Source organism: Adiantum capillus-veneris, chromosome 1, assembly GCF_014529385.1.
Source record: "Adiantum capillus-veneris isolate H3 chromosome 1, ASM1452938v2, whole genome shotgun sequence".
In the NCBI taxonomy this organism is placed as follows: Eukaryota; Viridiplantae; Streptophyta; class Polypodiopsida; order Polypodiales; family Pteridaceae; genus Adiantum; species Adiantum capillus-veneris.
In genome coordinates this window covers 158,133,313-158,156,623 of record NC_140931.1, presented here as the reverse complement: position 1 = coordinate 158,156,623, position 23,311 = coordinate 158,133,313, and the positions used below count along the sequence as shown (strand labels likewise).

General features: G+C 46.0%; 1 protein-coding gene across 1 annotated transcript in view; it reads left to right on the top strand.

Annotated features, from left to right (window-relative positions):
- The window catches only part of LOC147465875 (uncharacterized), a 124,524-nt gene that overhangs the window by 13,183 nt on the left and 88,030 nt on the right, over window positions 1-23,311 (top strand). Inside the window, exon 4 of the mRNA XM_086501189.1 lies at window positions 20,436-20,465. Within this exon, the coding sequence (XP_086357315.1) occupies window positions 20,436-20,465 (30 nt within the window). The remainder of the gene's footprint in view (window positions 1-20,435; window positions 20,466-23,311) is intronic.

Below are 23,311 nucleotides of genomic sequence, written 5' to 3'. Positions count from 1 at the left end.
TGATGATAAAAAAGTGCTAACAACATAAGATCATCAGTGGTGTGTATTTATGGTATGCAATCGAGGACGTTTGCGATTTCAAGAGAGGGGTATGTCACGAGGACGTGGCAATTGCAAACCTTAGTTGTTGGTTTCTTTCCAAGGGGTTTTGTTTTATTTTTGAGACCCTCTTTTTGAAGTTGCAAATGGTCGGACATTGTGGACATTGTATGGCCAATGTGAACGGTAGTTTCACCCACAGACGACAAGTTGGTCGGCACTGGAATTCGTATAGTAAGAGGGTGTTTAGGCTTAGTCTAGATCATGTAGGTCCCCCCGTCGCACTTAGCAAGTTGGTGGATACTAGGAAGTGAACTCAATAAAGGCATAAAGTCAAGGCGGGACCACCAAAGGAAAATACCTGACAGTTGGGCCACATTGCATTTTTGGATGTGGTCCCAATGGGGATAGATGGTCAGAAGACAGTAGGAGCCCAACGGAAACATCTCCTAAAAATTAGGGAACTGCTATTTTGGGCCATGAAATGTGTTCGCGTCATTACCTTCGGAATGACAAGGGGAACATTTTAGAACTCTGTCGTGAAGTCAACTGGGCAACCAGTTGGGAGATTTTTAGGCGGCAACCCCGAAACGGGAAAATGCTTGTAATCGCGCCAAGTGGCACACTTCTGTGCTCTTTCCTCTTGCCGAAAAATGAGTGCTGAATTTTGTAGCTGGGAGGGCTCATTTGTAAAACCTGTCCACAGGGTAAGAGCTATGGAGTGCTTCCTTTTCTCTCTATGTACAGTGTGGTGCTAGGAGTGATGACCTGCACACTACACACTGCTCTCTCTCTTCCCTACGTGTAGTTATGTGATGCCCCACAAGAGGGCTCTTCATTTGACTGATGTACAGCTGTGTGGTTTCATGCTTTTGTGCTGAGGCAAGAGCCTCCTTGAGCAGGAACAGGAGTAGCTAATTGCTACTCCAAAGCAAGCACCGGTGAGGGTCATAACCTCACCAAATAGGTGCGTTTTCAGCGCTGGTTATGCGCTGTATATTGACCGTTTTTCATCCATATGGACAAATTCATTGGGAACAGTGCCCCACTGACAGAGGACAGTTTGGAGACTGTTTAGGGTTGAAAACAGGGCAAAAACCAGTAAATACAGCAAGCTGAATTTACTGTTTTTGGGCAAAAATCAGAGGGTTTTTGCCAATGGAAGTGAGTTCCAACAGGGGAATTGGTTTCGTGCAAGTTTTGGGGCTGTTATGTTGTCGAAATTTGGCCAAAATAGGTGGTATCTAGCTGGATACAGATAAAGAATTCCGAGGACTCTACTTTGTAATTTACCCTCTCAAAGTATAAAGAAATACCGAAATGGGCGCCAATTTTGGGGCCTACAGGTTGTCGGCGTCTACTCGGAGCATTCTAGCTTTCGAGCCGTGTGTGTGCTTAAGTGTTAATTCCCGTCGCTAGTTACCTTTGCAAAGTACTCTGTGTGTGTGTGTGTGTCTAAAGTAAAGCAAAGAATTTCGGGTGAAAGCAAAAGCCTACCGCCCTATGGGCTGGTTTCACAACATCAGGTCTAGTGGGCTGAGAACCGGAACCAGGTTGATCTTGTTGAGCGGCTCCTCTGCCACAGGCTACAAGCGCGTCGTCATGAGCACTGGTAGGATCCTTCTCCTGAATATGCTGAGTAATTTTGTTGCAAAGGAGGGAGAAGATCCTCCCAAGTAGTGGCAAGGGAAGAGGATACACGCAACTGGAAAAGAGAATCGTACCGAGGAGGAAGCTTTGCCAACAACTGAGTTGCTATGCCCTGAGAACTAATCACCTTGCCACAAGCTGCAACTTGTTACGAAGCTGCTGCATGCGAGATATGAAATCATGAAGGATGGAAAACTACGAGAACTGAAGGTTAAGCAGTTGCTTCTTCAATGCGGAGATACGATAAGGGGTATGCGCCTTGTACAGTTCGCGAAGGTATTCCTCCCTGACATCATGCGCTGTTCGATAAGAGGTAAGAAGTGATAAGACAGGGTTCGCACCATTGATGCACAAAAAGGAGAACACCTTGCGATTAGACTCACACCAGGTGTCTACCATGGCCTGTGTCACGACCGATGGTCCTGTAGATGATCCGCCAAATATGAGGAGTAGAGGGTGAAGCCGCCTGTGTGTTGATAGGTGAAGAAGTCGAAGCAGAGGCCGCGGCAGAGGTGGAAGCCGCAGTAGAGGATGAGGATGTAATGGTGGGACAAGTGGAATTCCGCTTTTCGTCAAGCCAATCCCACAAGTTATACACCATGAGAAGCACCATGATCTTCATCTTCCAAACGGTATAGTTGGAACCGTCAAGCTTCTCGTGTGAAGAGAGAATAGGAAGACCAGGACCGGTAGCCATGTCTGCAAAAGGATGACAAAGTACACAACCACAAAGTCTCAGGAAGTGTCCGCGTAGAAGAAGGTAAAGCTGAGTATGGAAAACTGCTCCAGAAGCAATAGGATCAAGGCGGAGAAGAAGGGAAAACACCTCAAGGGAAGGTAGGTCCACCAAGGATGCAAGAGACTTCAAAGATCCACTACTGTCCACACCAAAAGAGACCAAAGAGGGCTGAAGTTACACTGTTTTGGGGGAAAAAACAGCAGGGTTTCCGGCGCCAAGGAAAGGTCGCAAAGGATGTAGAAGGTAGGCAATGGGAGAGGGCTGTTTTGGGCCCTCTGCTGCAGAGAAAACAGCAACAAGAGACGTGGAGAAAACACCAGAAGAGAATGTCGGGAAGGTGTGTCCAATGGCTAATCAAGTGGGGGAAGATGACTGCCTTGAAGGGGCTGCTGAAAACGCTTTTACACCCTGTACATATTCCGTGCGTCCATTTCATTTGTGCACACCCATATCAGATTTCATATGTGCACATCCGCATCCATTCACCACACACATGTTGCATGTCTTGGAGTCCGTATTTGATTTGCATTCAGATGCATGTCTGAGATGTCTGGATTGGATGTAGTTAGAGTGAGTTTCTGCATTGAACACATCCATATATGTCACCCACCACATACACATACACATCTGTACATCCCACATACCCACATACTCACACATTAATCCACCTGTATACAGACATACATTCATATAATTGCACACTTTGGGAGCAAGAGTGCACAAGGAAGTGAGGTGGGTGAGGAAGGCGCATGAGGTTGTGAAGAAGCAAATTGAGAATCTCTTAATCTTTCTGGCAGACCTTTACCGTTAGCAATGGAAAGTGGTCGTGGTTTTTCAGAACACTGGCCACTATATGCTATGGGGAGTGGCCGCTAGATGTGCAAGGCAAGACCGTGAGGTTTTTGGCCACAAGAAAATTTCTGGGCAATGGCTTTGGGACAGGCTGTTCGCATAATTTTTTGGACGTGGCCACTAGAGCCTTGGTGGCCCAGGGCCGCAAGAAAAGGGCCCGTGGTTGCAAGAGGAGAGCCGATCAGTGGTTACAAGACACCGGACGTGCCGACAAGAGAGAGACAAAAATAGCATGATCGAGAGACCGCAACAATTTTGCTAGACAGCATGGCCGCAAGACCTAGGTGGATAGGGTGTCCGTGTGGCCATGAAAGAAGTCAAGTGGCCGTGTGGCCACACGATTGTACAGAGACGTGGCGGTGAAAGAAGTCAAAATTCAGCGTGGTCATGAAAGAAGTCGTGTGTCTGTGTGATCGCATGGCCACAAGAGAGACTTAGGGCGTGCCCGCAAGGATCCGATCCGCCGACCGTTGCCCGCAAAAACTGCGTGGCCACAAAAGGAAGAAAGGTAGCGTGGCTGCAAGAAAGCTACATTGCCGCGTGGCCGTAAAAATAGGTTGTCCATGTGGAATTCAAAAGCAGAGGTGGGAAAAAATGATTTGTGGGATTTAAGAGAGCGGTCACAAAAAAACAAGAGTGCCCAGCAAAAGATTTTGAGAATTCAAGTGTCCAGCAGCAGATAATTTCAAAAAGAAAAAAGAAGAGAGGAGGAACCCACGGGAGCTTGAATGTTCGAGCTTGACAAACAAAAAGATAATTGAAAAAGAAGGCCCGAATTGGGCCATGGCCTTGGTCTCGGTCATTTAGATTGCCCTTGGTCTTGGTCTTTTGATATAGGTAGAATCACACATTGTATAAATAGACTTGGCCTCACACTCAATCATTTAGATTGGCCTTGGTCTTGGTCTTTTGATATAGGTAGAATCACACATTCTATAAATAGACTACTTTTCAAAGGGGGATTGGGCTATGTGGGATAAAGGAAAAGCCTCTCCCCGCTCCTTTAAACCTCCATTTCCCCCTCTCTCCCACCCAAAAAATTACTGTGTTGAGGACTCTGGGCTCCTTGGGTGGCCAAATGATAAGTTGTAAAGTGCATCTAAACCTCCTGAGCGAGATGCTCGTTTTAAGCTATCACTTGCCTTAGTACAATTTTCTGTCAAAAAAGCAAGAGAAATAGTCACCGTGTAGGGAGTAGAGTACAATACCGCATTTGGTAGGAATTACACCTGAACGGCCATAAGTCAGAGACCTTTCCATAGTGAGGCAAGGGTAGATGAGAGGAATTTCTGGGCAAACTAAAAAATTTGCTAGAACTCCAAAATTTTTGCTCAAACTTGGGACGAGCAAAGCAAAAAAAAGAGAATTTTGCAAATCCAGCATATATCAGGGCGTAGAGAACCACAAATTGAGCTCACATACATATTGTGTGCATGCATTGGTCACACCCTTTATTTCAAAACGAACTAAAAGGATTTTCCACAGTTTAAAACGTAAAGTTGGAAATGACTTTTTGCATTTTAAATCCGGGCAAGAAACTTGAACTTGGAGATTGTGAACAAAAGTAAACTTGGAAGGGGGTCAAAAACGTCATGGAACGATAAGAATAGTACGGGATGTTGGTAGGCAAGTCCTCTTTGAGCTTGACTGTCCACAAGGAAGGCAAGAAAACAATTTTATTGAACTACATGGCCACCCATGGTGAATGGTTTAAGAACTTAAAAACTTTGGAGAGTTTTGGTTATGTTGAGATTCGGAATGATGCTACACATTCTACCACACATAGAAGAAATGTGCTATTGTTTTTTACAAATAGCAAAGTAAGTATCCAACTGAGATGCTGTAAGTACCCACCACTACACAGAACTTAGTTTTTGTTGGGACAAATGTTGAGCAAAGTTTAGTAATCACATTCATCTCTGGCACTGCGGATTGTGACAACCGCCCATGTGGCGATTGGTGGTGCTAGTTGGTGGTTGGATGAGCCATGTAAGTGAAATATTAGTACATTAGAAGATACACATCATAGTGCATCCATTTCATTGCATGGTAAACCCAGTTCATCCTTTGCGTCGAGTGTGCACGCTATCAAAGCACGAAGAAGTACGATTTCAATTGAGCTTCCGAGTTGGAGCAAGATGACTAGAATTCAAGGAAACAACATTCACTTGACAAGTACAAATCTGAATGTCATAATTAATTGATGTACTTAAGGTTTGAAGCAGTACTTAGATGAATCGATGTACTTAAGGTCTGGAGTAGTACTTAGATTAATTGATGTACTTAAGGTCTGGATTAGTACTTAGATTGTAAAATTTGCGTAAGAGAGACTTAGTGAGCAGAGTGTCCACTGAAGAAAGCATCCATCACTTTGGTTAATTTGAATACCATTTTAGAATCCGTGGAAGTATTGTCGGACACTTTGTTAGAAATGGCTTTTCAAAGCACCAACCCATTCATGGATAATGCTGTGAAACAACGATCTAGCGCTGAATCTTTCCTCCAAAGATCACATGCTTTCAAGATGACGACTACATATTTATATACTAATGCACACGGAGCAAACAATTATGGGGATTTGTTAGATAGAAATTGTCTGAAAATCTCAAGTTGAGTTTTGTCCTAAATCTCAAGTCAATTATCAGGGTGATAATACATAGGTAGAGATGGTGCTATGTACTTAGTGACCATGAAACGTGAGGGAGTAGACAATTTGGGAAAAATGATTTCAAAAGACAATGCAATTGAGAAAGCATTCGATAAATACTAGGACATGTAACCACCCACTCCAAGTAGAGCGTGGCCGCAAGGATATGATCCAACCATTGCCCACTAAAACTGTGTGGCCGCAAAAGCAAGCAAGCTAGCGTGGCCGCAAGAAAGCTATATGGTCGTGTGGCCGTAAAAAATAGATTGCCCATATGGAACACAAAAGCGGAGGTGGGCAAAATGACTTCTGGGATTTAAAAGAGTGGCCGCAAAAAGAAAAGAGTGTCCAGAAAAAGATCTTGAGAGTAAGTGTCCACCAACAACAAATTGCAAAAGAGATGAGGAACCTGCGCGAGCTTGCCAAACAAAAAATAATAATTGAGAAAAAAGGCACCAATTGGGCCCTGGCCTCGATCTCGATTATTTAGGTTGGCCTTAATCGTGGTCTTTTGATATAGGTAGAATCACACATTCTATGATAGACTACTTTTTGAAGGGAGATTGGGCTATGTGGGATGAAGGAAAGGTCTCTCCCCTCTCTTATAAACTTCCACTTCCCCCTCCCTCCCACCCACAAAATTACTGTTTTAAGGACTCCGGGCACCTCGGTTGCCAAATGATGTGTTGTAAAGTGCACCTAAACCTCCTTTCTTGTTTTGAGCTATCACTTTCCTTGGTACAATTTTTTGGCAAAAAACCAAGAGAAATAGTCACTGTGTAGGGAGTAGATTACACGACCGCACACATAAAACCTCCAATCACAAGAGATAACATGCCACTTCGACCGATCATGGGACCTTGTGCATTTGCAAAATGGGCATCATAGACTTTGTAGGAGCGATCATTTCTCCTGCACATTGCACACATGCTCAGTACATAACTGTGGCAATAAATTATCTCCCAAAGTGGGCAGACGTGTAAGCTATGACAAAGGCTGATGCTAGAATCACATTTCATGATGCTCACATCTCCACAAAGAGCTACAAAGTGGGAGATCTCGTTCTTGCCTATACACTCGAACAATATTTGGGAAAATTATGCAAACATGGCATGCGTCCGTTTGTGATTAAGGCCATCTCCCCAAGTGGAGGACTTAAATTGGAAAATCTAGATGGCAACGAGATGCCAAATTGGATTAGTGACTGTCATATAGAGCCATATTTACAACCACTAATCGCCGAGATGCCTAAGGGAATGCATGCAGCAAAAGAACATGCATAATAAGAATCAGCTCATGATTGAAGATGGTCAAAGAGAGTCTAGGGCAAAGAAACGACACCCACGAGCTCAAACTAAAAAAGATGAAGGAAAACCCTTCATACAAACATATAGGGACTTCCTTCATAAACAGGTAACAGCAAGAGAAGAACAAGACTTGCCAAGCCTCTTGAATGACATTGAGAGCAAGGAAAGATTAGATCCATACATCATCGTCCACCTAGGTACAACTCAAAGGTCACAATATGCGCTACTAGACTTTGTCACTCATCAAAACTCCATTGCCTATGAAACTTCCAATGCCTAGGAGTACAAATGATGCCGACAAATGTCACACTTGTTATGTGGACATCCCAATGTCGATCAATGACATTAGGAATATTCACAGGTTTTATGTTCTCCCTATGCAATCCTCAGTGCATGATATGATACTCGAGAAGCAGTAGCAAAGAAAAATCAATGCCTATTTAGATTGGGCACATGATTGAGTCTGTTTTGATATTCAAGGACTCCAATCATATGCAACTTTTTCTCCAAATCTTACTTACCATTTGTTGCATCATGATGAGAGCCAACACGAATAGGATGGTTACCAAGCTCCATTGCCATCATTGACCCTAACTCAGAATGTAATTAAATTGGCCTATATTTATTTAAATTGTAGCGGAAGCAATGTAGCATAGATAACATTTTTTTTTTCCAAGAAAAAGATCCTTCTATTAGTTAATGAAACTGCCCATAGGGCTACAACCACCTCTTCAAGAGAGGGCTACAACAACCATGATGGGGAGACTTTCCCAATGAAAAAACAGCATATGTACAATGAGGCTAAATCAAGAAATGGGAGGAGGGAAAAGCCACACAGGTGGTCGGTAGTGCCATCGGAGTACACCCTGGACCATGGTGTAGAAAGGCCCAGGAGTCGAAGGAAAGCCTCTCTACGCTCCCGCATGCGGTCGGAGCTGCCCTGTAGTCTCTCGAGTTTTCCTTTGACAGTGTGGATCCACTCTAGCCGAAGATCGTGAATAGTCTCTGCTGGTGGCACAGGGCGAGCCTCAAAGCTGCGGAAGCAACGGGCCCGCCAGATAAACGGGAGTGTCAGGCCACTGATGAGCTCCCAACACTCCTCTCTCACTGCACCACTCCTGTGGAGTAAGCTCTGTGGTAGGCTGGAGTGTAGGTCGCCCCCCCTGCATCACTATCATCCTGCTGGTGGAAGATAGCTCAAACTAAAGTGCCGGGCCCGTGAGGGTGGACCAAGCCGTTGCTCCCCAAGTGTACTGTCGAGCCGTGGAAAGAGCAGGCATCAGCTGAAGAACACGAAGCCACACCTGCTGTGCCAAAGGACAGTCCCAAAGATAGTGACGCTGACTCTCCACAAGATGGTCACAAGCTGCACATGCGGCCAAGAGACCACTATGCACTAGCCAACTCCCAATTGCTGTAGCTCTGTGTGCGACCAGCCACTGAAACAAGGTGACTCGCCTCGGCTGTCTGGAGTCCCACAACCTCTCCCAGAAGGCTGCCAAGAACTGAGCTGTGAGACCCTCCTCCTGCCAATGAGGTGCTGCAGCGGGGCGGGCCTCTCTGTGTGCTGCTAGTATGTGACGTCCCAGTCGAACAGTGTACTGAAAGAACGGGACGCCTGGGTGGTCTGCAGAAGAGAAAGGGTCCCTCCAAAGCCACTCTCCAGGATCCCACTGTACTCGTGCCAGTGGATAGCACTCCCAAGCCCACAGTCTCCGGTGTCCAGTCTCAAGAGCTGCTGGGTCAGGATCGATGACACAAGTCCTCCCACAGATGCCCACCACTCGGATCCTCTGAAAACAACACTCTGCCACTTGCGGGGCCTCTACTGCAACTCGCTGTAAGCGTCCCTCACACTGCAACTCGAAAAAAAGGGATGGAACAGTCTTTGAGCAGGCCCGGACTGAGATGAGAACCTCCTGTCGTGTGAAGGCTCCCATCCACCATGGGTGCTACTGGCTCGAGAGGTGTGAGCCACTCAGCTGGAACTACCTCGGAGATGTCCTGGCACATGCTCTGCACCCCTCTCATGCCCTATAGTAGCTGGAAACACTGCAACTCCTCTGACAAGCCTGAAAACTATAACCAGTCACCTAAAGAGCGCGTTGGACCTGTTGCCATGGGACCCCAGGAAACATGAGGCAGACTACCAACCAAGTGGCCTCTGTGTGTGCTAACCATGGGGTTCCAAACAAGGGGCTGTCGTAGGTGCTCCTCCGTGCAAGTAGGCTGTCGCTGCTCCAAGCCTTGCCGCAAGTGCTCCTAAGATCGAAGCAAACTCGCAGCGAAGCGGTCCTCCAGTCTCCTGCTCAAACCAACTCTCCGCATCTCTGTGAAGATCCATCCGGTCGAAGGTCGCCAGGGGCCTCTAGCTTGAGGCACCCTAGCACGAAGCCGCTGTAGCAAGAACTCCTTCCAGGGCTCCTCACCTGGAAGAAGTCCTCTGACTATGAACTTCCCAAGAAGGGCTCTGCTCTGCTGTGCTGGGTCAATGATCCCAAGCCCTCCCTTCGAACATGGAAGAGTGATGACCTGCCAAGCCACTTTGGCTCGGGCTATTTGAGTGTCACGTCTTGACCAAAGGAAGTTTCTGATCAGCCTCTCTACTTGACTGATACAAGAACTCGAGAAGATCCAGCAAGAAGTGGTGTACCACATAGTCGCCAACAACACCTGGTTGGCCACTACTACTCTGCCAGCCAAAGAAAGTCGTGCTGAGCTCCAGTGTAACAACTTCCTCTTGATAGACAGGAGGAGGGGAGCAATCTGCTGCTCGGGAGACAAGTCCAAACCAACCTGACAGCCCAAGTACCGAATTGCAGTCCCTGGGGGAATCCACCTAAAACCCTCTCCTGGCATCCAATCGGGCACAAGAGCACTACCAACCGAGAAAGACACTATCTTTCTCCAGTTGATCAGTGTGCCAGATGCACAATAGAAGGTCTCTAGAGCCTGCTCACACCTGTGAAGGTTGGCCTCCTGGTCATCTAAGTACAAGGCTGAGTCGTCAGCAAACTCAGCGTCCAGTAGCTCATCTCCCCGAATAGGGAGTGCTAAGCCCCGTAGACCAACCTGCTGCGACACCAAAAACCTGCTCATCGCCTCCGCATAGAACAGAAAGAGGAAGGCGGCAAGAGGACAACCATGTCTGACCGAACGTGTGAGCATAAAGAGATCACCTCTACCTCCTGCCAAAAGTACCTGATTGTGTGCCTGTCTGTACAAAGCTGACACCCCTCTGATCCAAGCATCTGAGAAGCCCATCCTGTGTAGAGTGCCCTCTAGAAAGTCCCAGTCAACTCTATCGTATGCCTTCTCAAAATCGAGAAGAAGAATCACCAAGTCCTCACCACGAAGCCGCGCTAGGGCAGAGCATCCCAAAAAGTAAAGATGTTGTCAAGGATACTGCGCTCCTTGACAAAACCTGTCTGAGTCCCATGTATAAGGCTCTCTAGAAGTGGCTGGATCCTCAAACTCAGAGCCTTGGCAAGAATTTTGTAGGCTGAGTTGAGGATGGTGATAGGGTGCCACTGTCGAATCTCATCCAAGGAGCCACTAAAAGCACCACATAGATATGGGCCAAGCAAGTCCCAGTACTCCAAGAAAAAAACTGGGAGTCAACCCATCCTCTACCTAGACATCTACCACGGGGGAGGGCACTAAGAGCCGTGTGCAGCTCCTCAAGCTGAAGTGGAAGCTCAAGCCTCTGACGCATCTCCTTAGTCACAAGGCAAGGCATCTGTGTCCACACCTGCTCCCTGCATGCATCCTGATGCTCTGACTGAGGCACTGTAGACAGTAACTCACGATAAAAGTCAGCAGCAACTGCACGCATATCCTCGGGCTCAGAAGCAACTGACCCGTCGGGCCTCCTCAATTGACTGACCTTGGCATGCGAATGCCGAGGTCCCACTGCCTCGAAGAAAGCACCAGTACTCTGTCGCCCACCTGTGTCCATTGAGATGCCTGTTTGATGGAAAGCAAACTTATGTCGCCGCTCCTCTGTGCTAACAAGCTCCTCCAACCAAGGACTATCTGGATGTTGCTCCTGCATCCTCTTGCTAGCCTGCTGTAGCTGCTCCTTCAACCAAGGACTATCTGGATGTTGCTCCTGCATCCTCTGCAACAAAGCAATGCTCTGTGTGAGACGCTGCTTCTCCTCTCTCGCTGCAGCCCGGCGAGCCAAAGACTCTTGGAGAAAGAAACGACTAATGTGAGCTAGTCTTGAGGCCGCTCTGTCAGCAGGAGGATCCTGCCTGTCCAAGCTCTCTGTCCAGAGAGCCTCTACTTGCTCTCTAAGTGCAGAGTCCAACAAGACCCTCTCTGGGATGCGAAGCATCGTGCTCCCTCTCCTCTGCCTGTCTGCCACTGTGAGAATCACTGTGCATGGTCTGAGAAGGAAGTCCCTGCCAGAATGCCAACTGTCCCTCCCAAGTCACTGAAATGGTCACTAGTGTAGAAGCGATCTATCCGCGAGATAGATTCACTCTTCTCACTTTGCAGTCCGAATGAGAGAAGGCAAGGCTGTCTGGGGGCCTCACAAAACTAGAGTGCTGCCATGCATCCGAGACCCTCAGAGGTATACAAAACCTCTCCCAAGCTGCCAGCTCAACTCCATGCATAGTAGCATGGCTACCACCAATCCTGTCAGAAGGGTCCTCCAACATGTTGAAGTCCCTCCCTATGCACCAGTGTTCTGCTTGCGACAGAGACTCAACCATCTGTGACCAAAACTCTGCTCGTGCACTCGCCACATTGGGCGCATAGATGTTCAGGAAGCCCACAAGGCAACCCTGAACTTGCATAGTAATCCACTCAGCCCTGCCTGGCACAATAATCCCTCTGCCCACAATGGCCTGCTGCAGAGAATCCGCAATAGTCATACATACCCCACCCTGGATGCCTCCAAGTCCAAAAGCAGCTGACCAAAAAGTATCATATTGTCCACGCAAGAGCTGACCACAACGTCTAACGCGGCTTTCACACAGATGGTGCTCCTGAAGGATAAGGAAATCAATCTCTTCCCCCACAAGGCAGCGTTGAAGCTCCTGACGCAGTCGGCCCCGCTGACGTTGAAACTGGGGCCCACCAAGTCCCTGTACATTCCATGAGACGATCCTCATGGGGAGCGAGAGAGAATAGATGCTGTCGCAGCAGCTAAACGTGCTATCTTCGAGGCTGGCTTGGATGGAGAGTAATCCGCATCCGAGCGTCCTCTAGATAGGCGTGACTGCAACGAGTGCCTGGCCTAAGCCCAAGTAGAGCAAGCCGTCCGTAAAGCAACCTCCTCTGTCCAGGAGTCCTCATGAATGTGTACATAGCATGACAAGCACTGCGTATCGGTAAAGAAGTAGACCACAATGTGTCTAGATCCTGCCGTATCTGGAGGGGTCACCGCAAATGGCCAGTGGCCACAAAGTCTGAAGCATGACTGTAACTCCTAGTTCTTCCATGTGGTGAGAGAACTCTAGGACCTGTGTGTGTAACCACCCCAACATTGAGTCGAGAGTCCACTCAGTCTGATCCGTGCCGCAAAGGGGAAAGAGAAGCCAACCGCTGAGTCCAAGGCCTCTATCCCCCTAGCTGCAAGGAACAAAACATGGACCTTGAAGCAGGCTGCCTCATGGTCTGCTGATGGGTCGCCGAGAAAACGAGTGAAGTCGTAGTCGAAGAAGTCCCATCGGCGCCGCATGTCGATGCTCGTCAGACCACGAGGGATAGCTGCAAAAGGAGACGTCTGTACCTGTAGATGGGGTCGCAAGAAAGGCTGTCCCTCTCTCGCCAAGCGACTCGTGGCAAAGGCGTTGCCAAGAGATCTCCTAGCAGCCGGAGATGGCCCTGCCCCCTAGGTCGGCTGTGGAACTGGAGCGGGAGGGGGGGGGGGAGTAGGAGCATGGGTAAGAGTTGGAGAAGAGGGGCGGGGGGGAGCGGCAGAGGTAGAGGGGCGGGGGGAAGAGGCGGCGGGAGCAGGAGGCGGGGGGAAGGATGATGAGGAGGGGGGGAACTCTGGGGGGGGGAGGGGCTATCGAGGGTGAAGCTGAGGTGGGGGCTGGAGCAGGGACCTCATCCTGCTCAAGAGGACCGAAACGGTTCCCCGTGGGAACCCACTGCTGCTGGCAGGCGCCTGAGGATCACTTTGAGTGCCAGACTGTCGCTGTGGCCCTTGCCGTCGTCGAGCATGGATCTGCTGCCATCCCTCCTCCGCTGGAGCCCCAGGCTCGGAGGGAGGCTCTCCATGTGTGCGTTGTGTCTTTGCCTGTGGCTGCTGGCCAGTCCTTGCAGGCTGGGGCTTAGTCTGTGGTGTAGGTCGAGGCCTCCTCCGTGGATAGGCCTTCGCAAGATGGTCCATCTGTCGACAAATGAAGCACTGGTTCGGAAGACCCGAATACTCTATGCTCTGTCTAAACCAACCCCCACTCACCCGAGTCAAAAGAATGACCTTCGGGAGCGTGTGAGTGTCCCTAACCAGAACACGAACTGGCCGCCTTGGCAGCTACTGAGGCTGCCGTGCGAGGTGTCTCCCGGATAGTCCCAATCGGTGAGCCTATCCTGGACAAAAGTGGTAAGTACTTCCTCCGCAAACCAGGAAAGCAGACAGAGATGGGGATGTCTGCCTCCTCTACCAGAACATCCGAAGCAGGGTCAAAACCATGTCTCCACTGTCGAAAGTGGGCTCGAGCTGCTCGGATGGTCAATGGACTCATGGCGATGACCTTGGACGCCATCTCAGAGGTCTCAAACTCGATCTGATAGTAGCCTCGTCCGAGTATCTATACGTCCAAGATCTTGCCCACCTCTACAAGTAGGCGGGCCTGGAGAAGGTCACGCAGCTCTCCTCTGCTGGGTCGAGTACCGAGAATCTTGCAGATGACAGAAGTCGCCTGCAAGCGCTCTACCTCTGCGGCTAGGCTCGCTTGCTCTGTCGGTGAAAGAGCAAGTCGAATGGTGGGCTCAGCAAGGTCGGGCGAGGGGGCTTCGGTAGAGTCCCTCTGTGGCGGAGCTGGAGCCTCCATCTGTGTCTGCTGCTGAGTCGAAGAAGGCGGGAAGGACACGAAGCTCCCAGCAGGCTGTGGGGACAGACTCCTGCGAGCAAAAAAGGGGTTTGCGGGGAGGGAGGCAATGCAAAATGGGAGAATAAGGGGCGGGCGAGCGGCGCGGGGGGGGGGATAAGCTAGGGGCGGGCAGGGGTGGGGCAGCGACCGGTGGGGGAAGGGGAGGGCAGCAAGCGGCGTCAGGCGGGGGTAGGCAGCGGTGGGGGCAGTGGGGGGAGTTGCGGGCAGGAGCTGCGCGTCCGGGGGCGGGTTGAGGCTGCGCGCAAGGGGAGGGCTGAGAGCAGTGCGCAAGGCAGGGGAGGGGATGGCGAGAGCAAGGGGGGGGGGGGGGGGGACGGACAGCAGCAACGAGCTCCCTGGCTAAAAAAGATAACATTTCATTAAGAGAATTCCTAATGAAAAGTAGGAGGAGAGTGCATCGTTGGAGGTAGCAACCATATACACATTCCTAGCTAGATTGGCAAGCACAATACTTGGAGAGAGAGAGAGAGAGAGAGAGAGAGAGAGAGAGAGAGAGAGAGAGAGAGAGAGAGAGAGAGAGAGAGAGAGGAAGAGGGAGACATTGACAACAGTTGAGGACCAAATTTGCAGGAGCCGGTCCCCCTCCAAAAGGCGTTTGTATTATATGTTTCTCTCACAAGAGAGACTTGGCACAGTACAATCTTTGTGTTCTTTAGACCTCTCGAGTAACATGGAGATGGAAAACTCCATGCTACTCCATAAACCTTCTAGGCATCAACAACATTAGGCCTTGACAATACAATCTTTGTGTACTTAGTCCTCTTTAGCCGCATGGAGATGAAAAACTTTGGGTAAAGTTAGATATCAAATTTCGTAACATAGAACGCACAAGATATAATTTCTGCTATTTCTAGGATCATGCTACCACCTAAAAGGTCATATGTATGGAATCGTGAGATAGCAAAAGAGCAACAGAAGTGAGAAGCAACTATGTCCACAACACATCAAGTGCTTGCATTTGATAATGTATTGCTTCCTAAGAAACAGATGGCAAAAATGACGTAGGTTACTTTCATATTTGGGTACCAAAGAGGAAATTACCACATCAACTGAAACAAGTATGGATTCCCTTGCTCATGAGTAACTCTTCACCAAAGTCACTATAGGTACATTGTAAGTAGGCGGTACAAGCATCTTCAACTACGGAGAGTTCAATGTCCAAAGGCAGACAAGATAGGCAATTTCATGCCAAGAGACCCAATACAAGACAAATTTGGGCTCCCAAGAAGCTGCTACATACACAAGCAGGTCAAGAGAAGATTTGGATTCCAAAAAGAATTTAAATTTTTTTACAATAGGTTCCAAAAGTATCTCCAAAACCATCTCCATCACCTAACAAGCCACGTCAACGCACAATGCCCATAAAACAAATGTGGATACCCAAACAACAATAGGTAAAACAACATGTCATGTTAAAATGGGTATCCAATTTGATATTTCTTAAACCTCAAATAGATGCCACATCAAAGGCTATAGGCATCAATCAAAGAGGACCAAGGTAAAACCCAAATAGGTTTGGGTTCCAATACATACAATTCAGTCCATACATCCTACCGACCAACAAAAGTCAAACAGTAGGATTATAGGTCAATACATGTGTGCAAATGAAACCATGCTCATGCACACTTCACAGGAAGATTCTTTACATGAATACAAATTTAAAATTGAAGATTCAGAATACTCAATATTTGTTGAACTTACAGACATATGCCTTGACAGCACATGCCCATGAGCAATTCATGCTCATGACTTCCATCTTGCACATCATATTGTTTTCCATGCATTTTTTTATGAATCATGTTGTAAGGAGATATTACAAGGTCATGCATAGACACCTTAGTACTTAAACCCATGCACATGCACACACACTCATTAGTTGCCAAGGACGGCTCTCACTAGGTGGGGGGGAGGCGTTATCAATGCAGATCCATGGGACATATCTATTATGATCATTCTTTCTGGTGTGAATTTTTATTTTCTTTGAATCATATTTTAATGCTTATAGAATATTTGCAATGAATCGCGGACTACGCTATACCCCATAGGTGTGTGTATATACTAATCAATAAAAGGGAAATGACCTTAGGATTATCAGGGCATTTTTCCTCTCAATAAGAGGCTTTTTCCCCCGACACTGTATATAAACAAGTCACTTCCTATTTTCTTCATTTTCTTTTAATTTCATTGGGTTAAATAAAAAATCTTTTGGTGTGCAACACTCGAACATACCTATATATTTCCAGAGATGGGACACAAAGCCATGAAATTGACATCAACCCACATCTTCAAATATAGTCACGTAATAGATGGCAGCCGGAAGAAGTGATTCAATGGCAGATTAGGAAACAATAGGTTACAGGTGAACATGTACATACATGAACAATGCAATGCCATAGGACAAATAGAAAAATAATTGTGAAACTCATGTAGGGAAATCAGTAAACATCTCTACATGAGGCAAACAATCATAGTATTGATTATGTAGGGAAAACTAGCAAACTGCTCTACTCATATAAGGACATGAGGCGAAACATATTTCACTTGGATCTAACATGTTTTCTAACGACTAATATACGGGTCGTGGGTACTTAAGAGAACTTGAGGGAGACAAGAACTAATACTGATTTTCAAACCGGAAATCAAGATTGCACGTCTTAGAACATCGATGGTGATGTATTACATCATTATGATGTTGAGATGTATCAATCCTACTTCATACACCATGAGATAGTCTTCATGCATGCCGAAATTCGAGCTTTAGGGAAGAAGCCAGAGTACTGTAGTATCTTCCACAAGATAGGCTTGAATGGCTATTTTGAACTACCGTCATGTGGTGTGGACATCAAACGAGCATACGAGCTCATTTTGACATGGAACGACTCAGATGAAGTCTTGCTGACATGACAGAATGGATAGCAAGTGCAAGTACAAATCTTTGTGGGAACTATTACAGAGGCATTTCATGTCCGAATGGTAGGTGCTAAGGTCGTGTTACGTATATCAAAGGAGGAATTAGACAAGGTGTTCAAGAACAAGTAGCGTGACCACATGACATTCGATCAGTTGAAGTGGAGCTTGAAATGGCAATACGATTGTGCATACAACACATGACTTTTTCCAAACCAAACGTGTACAACCGTATCAATAAGAGGATTTCTTTGACTCTTCCAAAGGCAAAGGGGACAAAAAGATAGACTACAACTATGCATCATATATCTTGGATGAGCTACAAAAGTTCTGCAAGAACAATCAAAAGAAGAGCCAACTTGCATTACTTGCAGGTGAGATGCTGACAAGAATTTCCTAGAGTGACCTGACATCAAGGAGCTATCAAAAGCCCCTCTCTAGAAGAACCTAGAGAAGATCAGTAAATCTTTCAAAGAAGTACGATCATTGGTGGCAAATCTTTCACTGAAGTCGACAAAGAAGAAACATAAACCACAACCTACACCACCACAGTCCGGATGAAGAAGAAGATGAGGGAAGAGACTACAAGGAATGCAATTGAGGAAGCTAGCCAGAGACAAGCCAAAGAACAGAGAAACAAAGAAGACAAAGAATCCGGTGATATTTCCACTGTTAGATACGTATATGACCCACAGGAGTAGAAAAGGACAACAAAATGCAAGAGAACCTACAGATGAGAGGGTGCATATCTCCCAGTTCTTTACTAATATTACAGGGTAAACACGCACCAAAAGACGCAATGAGCAGACTCTACTACCATTGGAAATGAAAGTTGGACCATCACAATTAGTTATTCCTCTCTCTAGAGTCCAAAAATTGATTCCTACTCCCAGTGTGAGGACTCTACCAAGAGTAGAAGAAGAACAAGGCTGGGGGAGCACCAGAAGCACATTTAGAGGAGGTTCCTCTTCCAAAAATCCTCATGTCACAGCCAGAGCCCGAACTTGGTCAAGTAATAGAGCTTGATATCGAGAAAGCAAGTGAACAAGAGAAGCAAAAGACCATGGAAAAGCCGCAGGTTATGCATGAGGATGACTTTGATACAATCGGGAGATAGTATCTCCAACATCCTCAACACGCTGCTATTCAAAAGACGCCAAGATGTGGAGGAGTATTTACAAGACATGCAAGCCAAGGAGGGAGAGAAAGAGACAATCCAAAAGGATAAGGAGAGAATCTTGGTGGAAACCAACTCTCTCCTAATCTCTAACATACAGTTTATAGATCAGTTGCAAGCCTCTCAAAGCAAAGTGGCTAGGCTTAAGGAACATGACACTTCATATGAGGACTCAGAAGAGAAATTGGTGAAAAAGAGAGCACCAAAGGGCTTCTACAGTTCTATAATGCAAAGTTGGAGATATCAGAAAGGTACACACAAGATCTCCCCATGAGAAGAGCAGTGTCTCCTACCACCTCCACATCCACAATGATAGATTAAAGAGGAGAAGTAGCAACTCTACGTGCTAGATGTGCTCAACAGGAGCAACTAATCAAGCACATGGAGAAGAACCATGTGAAGGAAGTGGCCAAGCTACAAGAGAAAATTCACACTTACCAAGTGGCTTCTATTTCTCAAGCTCTACTACTGCTATCATACCAGAGGAGGAAACATCAAGACATCCTATCCCCTCAATCTCCACCACCCATGGAAGAAATGGAACCAGAGGCTGAGCAGGAAGAAGAGTTTATTGAGTCCCTACTCAAGATATATCAGACCCTTAGACTGACAATGAGCCTATATACAAGACGCAATGCAGAGTCGGAGGGAGAGGTCTACCAATCGGTTTGTCATTCCTATTTGACATTCAAGGACCTCAAGGGTTACATAATGGCAACTCTTCCCTACTCACTACTTAAAAGGGAAATAGATCTATTCAAGAACGGAAATCTAGTATCTATAGACCCTACATAGGTGAGAGGCTATGAAGACCCTCTAGATGAAGCTTTCAACATGAGTGTCTTCAACAAGACACAACCCAAATGGAGAAGAGTATGGTTTAGATATCACCCATCTATAAAGGTATGGTATAAGAGAACACTGAGGAAACGTAGGGTAGACCCATCCTTCTGTCCCATCAAACAAAGACATACATGATAGGTCTATCAGTGCAAGACGCACATGATAGGACTACCAGTGTATCATAGAAGAAAGGCCTCAATATATCAACTATCCTACGATGATTCCTCCTAAAGGTAACCAACTGCAGATATTGTCATCACCACCTTGGAGTACAATGTGAATCTACTTGGGACAGTTTTAGATTTCACTTGCAAGATGTTTGTCAAGGTTGCAAGGATGTTATTAAGAAGCCTCAAAACCTTTGAACACTCTAATAAAGTGGGAGATAAGTGGAATAGGTTTCCATAAGGTAAAGAGGACATGGCATTTACCCTAGAGAGGATCCATGCACCACCAAAGGAAATCCTCTACGGATTTTATACTAGGGTGTCATACCTACCTGTGCATTACATAGTCACTTGGGAGGAGGCATTTTATATAGGGTTCTTTGAGATCTCTACGAGTATCTTCACGCCCTTTGCCAAGTTGATAAGCAGATTTCTTTCCTACACAGGGAGTGAAAGAGAACAATCCAGTCCAAGAAGTGGTCAAGACCAAGGAGGATAGAGCACGAGCTTACAAGTATCGACGAGCTGCCAAAGAGCTGGCTGCTACGAAGTTCAAAGCTATGCAGCGAAGACTCACAAGGCCACGTGTGCATCAGAGGATGTACCCAAAATAAGTGGAGGGGAATGTTTTGAGCGAGACCAAGGAGCTGAACTAGTGTCCAGAGTGCTTGCGGAGTGCTCAAAGACGAAGTGGAGGGGAATGTTTTGAGCGAGACCAAGGAGCCGAACTAGTGTCCAAAGTGCTTGCGGAGTGCTCAAAGACGATGGGCATACCTCGAGGAAGCTGCAGATGAATCTTGAGAGCCCGACGTACCCCGCTAACTCGAGCTAAAAATAGAGCGTCTATGTAAGAGTCGGGGCTTGCAAGCTTCCATTTTGTACATAATGTTGTTCTAGAGTAATGCGGCCAATTTGTGTCCGATCGCCCAAGCTTTTAGTTTATTAGTCAATTTTTAGATCATTTTTTAATTCAAACAGTGTATGAACGAAATGAGCCACGAGTGGGCTAAACTTCTCTTGTTTGCTATGTGCAGTGTATTTGTCAAAGTTCAATTCCAGTTGAAGTAGGTTGTTCTACTCTCTAATCTCTTTGTTTCCATGTATTCTATGTCATGTTTTCATGCTTAGATAAATGTGTGTAATTAAGAGTTAATTAGTGTTTTTCTGCTTGATTAAATATAAATAAACTAGTTTATTTTTATTGTACTTGCTACGCATGACCTATAGGGTGCTAGGAACACATCGTATATAGATTTGTGAGGTTAGGTGATCCTATTCTAGTTTTTATGCTTGCGGGTGCATTCCGTCCTGACAAATTAGATTAGTGTTCTTCCTGTTCCACTTTGATTGTGTGCTTGTGTATTTCCTGGTAGATAGTTGTGAGTATTAGGTTCTAGTTTAGACTTACATTTTGATCCTGCAGGATATCCATTAGTTAGTATAGATGTAGGCATCAGCGTTTAGGTTATGTCGCATTACTAGTGCGACCTCTGGCTACTATCTGACATATGAGTAGTCGCTTCCATGCACTAGTCGGGTTAGCTACGGCCTCCGTAGACTTATTATATTTGTTGGACTTCTTGCTAGGCTACATGTCCATTGCGATGACCTGTGAACAGGTTACAAGGGCACAAGCTCAAAAGCAAGCTAAGAAAAAGGACAAAGCGAGAAAAAATCTTGTGAAACTAGCAGCCAATCTTCTAAGAGCTGACAAGGTTTTTGGAAAGCAAGGCAGACTAGGAGAAAAGCCTGCATTGAGAGAGAGAGAAATGTTGCTCTTGAAACGATAAAAGGAACCTCAAACAAAGAAAACCAAACAGCTTGAGAATAATGTGCAGCAAAGCAACGACAAAAACAAAACATTCAGTGGATCAGTATTGGCAGATACGGTTTTTGAGCCATTGCATGTAATGCTGGAGGCCTTTCAAGAAAGACTCAAACCAGGCCAAACAGAAGAGGGTAGATGGAGAGCATACCCTGAGCCTATGACTGAAAAATAAAGACTAGCCATGTAGACACAGTTAATCAAAGCGGTTCAAGCTTTGATTGAGAAGGCCTCTTCAAATTCTCCATGTATGATACCCCAAATCATACAACAACTAAGTATGCAAAAGGACTTGGTAAAAGAAGTGAAATTCCAATACAAGAGGATGTATAAATTGATATATTTCCAAACGGAACTCCCCTTTGCAGAGAGAATTCCATAGACAAAGACCCGTTTGTGATACCTAAGGTACACGAAAGATGGCCTCATGAATTGTAAAATAAGGCAAGCAAAGATTGGTAGTCAGACGCTCAATTCTGCTCCTATCCACCAGACCAAAAGAGTTTGATAATCAAATATCCACATATGGAGATATAGGGTCTAAAGAGTGTGAGCCATCCAAGGATGACACACTTGGATTTGGGCGAGTACAAGAATGCATGGATCATTTAAAAACTCCCACCTCAACGGAGATCCATACCGCCGGTCAAAAACACAAACATATTGAAAGAATTTCTAAAAGTGCAGGTACTATCGTAGATTCATCTACATGTATGCAATAATAGACCAACCTATTTACGCATTAATCGTTGAGCTCAAATATATAGAGGAGTAAAACAAATCATTCCAAAAATTGAAAGAGGCATTGGTTTATGCACCAATTCTCAAAGCATTGGATTGGAATAAGATATACCATGTGCATATTGATGCAGTATTTTGCAATTGGATGCATCCTTGTGCAACCTGGTGATAGCTACATGGATTTTCCGATATGCTATACCAGTTGTTAGTGGAACTGGCAAAGAAAAATTATATGACAATTGAGCGAGAAGGCCAAGGAATTATTTATGCTGTTATAAAGCTTAGACACTATTTACTAGCAAACAAGTTTATATTTTTTATTAACAACAAAGTACTTTTCTACGTAGTCAACAAGCCATGTAATACGGGCAAGGTAGTAAGATGGTTCATCATATTACTAGAAATTGATCTTTGTTATAGTCTAGAAGGGGAAAACCCACCAACAAGCAGATCGTCTTTTTCGGATACAGACACCTATGACCTGCCTCATGCCTATCTTTTTAACACTGAAATGGTTTCTAAATAGTCAAATAAAATTATACCTCTTCAAACTTTTGGGAGATCAGATCTAGAGAGATGCTTACTTGACTCAGCCAAGCTGATCTAGCAAATTTCAACTTACTAGCTAATTGTGTGTAGGTTGTACAAGAGAGGGGGTGAAGGTATTTTGTACTCGTGCATAGAGGTGTATGAGCAATCCTCATATCTCACTAAAGCCCGTGTTGGCTTATTTGTTGGCACCGTGAAACCTCAAGCAATGTATTAAACAAATGGGTGTTTATTGGCCAACTATGTATGTGGATACACATTAGTTCATCTCCAATTGTGTACAATTCACATAATCCTATTTTTTATTTGAATTGTTTGAAAAATTTATTAAGATAATGGAAACTGCAAGAGGGACGTCGAGGACTCTTTTATCCTTTCCAGCCCAGTGAGGCCACCCATGCGCATGTCCATGTTGTGCAATGACTCCTGTTCCCGCTTGCTGCTCGCCTGCCAGGATCTGCAGGTGCCACACGGTACCTCCTTTGCACCCGAAGCCCCCAAGGTCGCCATTGCTAGCTCTACGCGGCCAAGCCATCATCGTTCGTGCAACACATAGCCCCTACGTAAATTATGTTGGAACCTTTGTACATTCGCTAAATTGTTGTGCATCCCACCTTGATTCTGGTTATTTGAGACCAATTTCAAAAAACCAACAGGCCCAGCTACATCTATCTTGCTCCTACTTGCTCTACTTGAAAGAAAAACCTTTTCTTGATAGATTCCATGGAATCTACCAGCCATCCCACTACATAAAAAATACCCCCCTCCCCCCCTTCCGTCCCACCTTACGCCGGC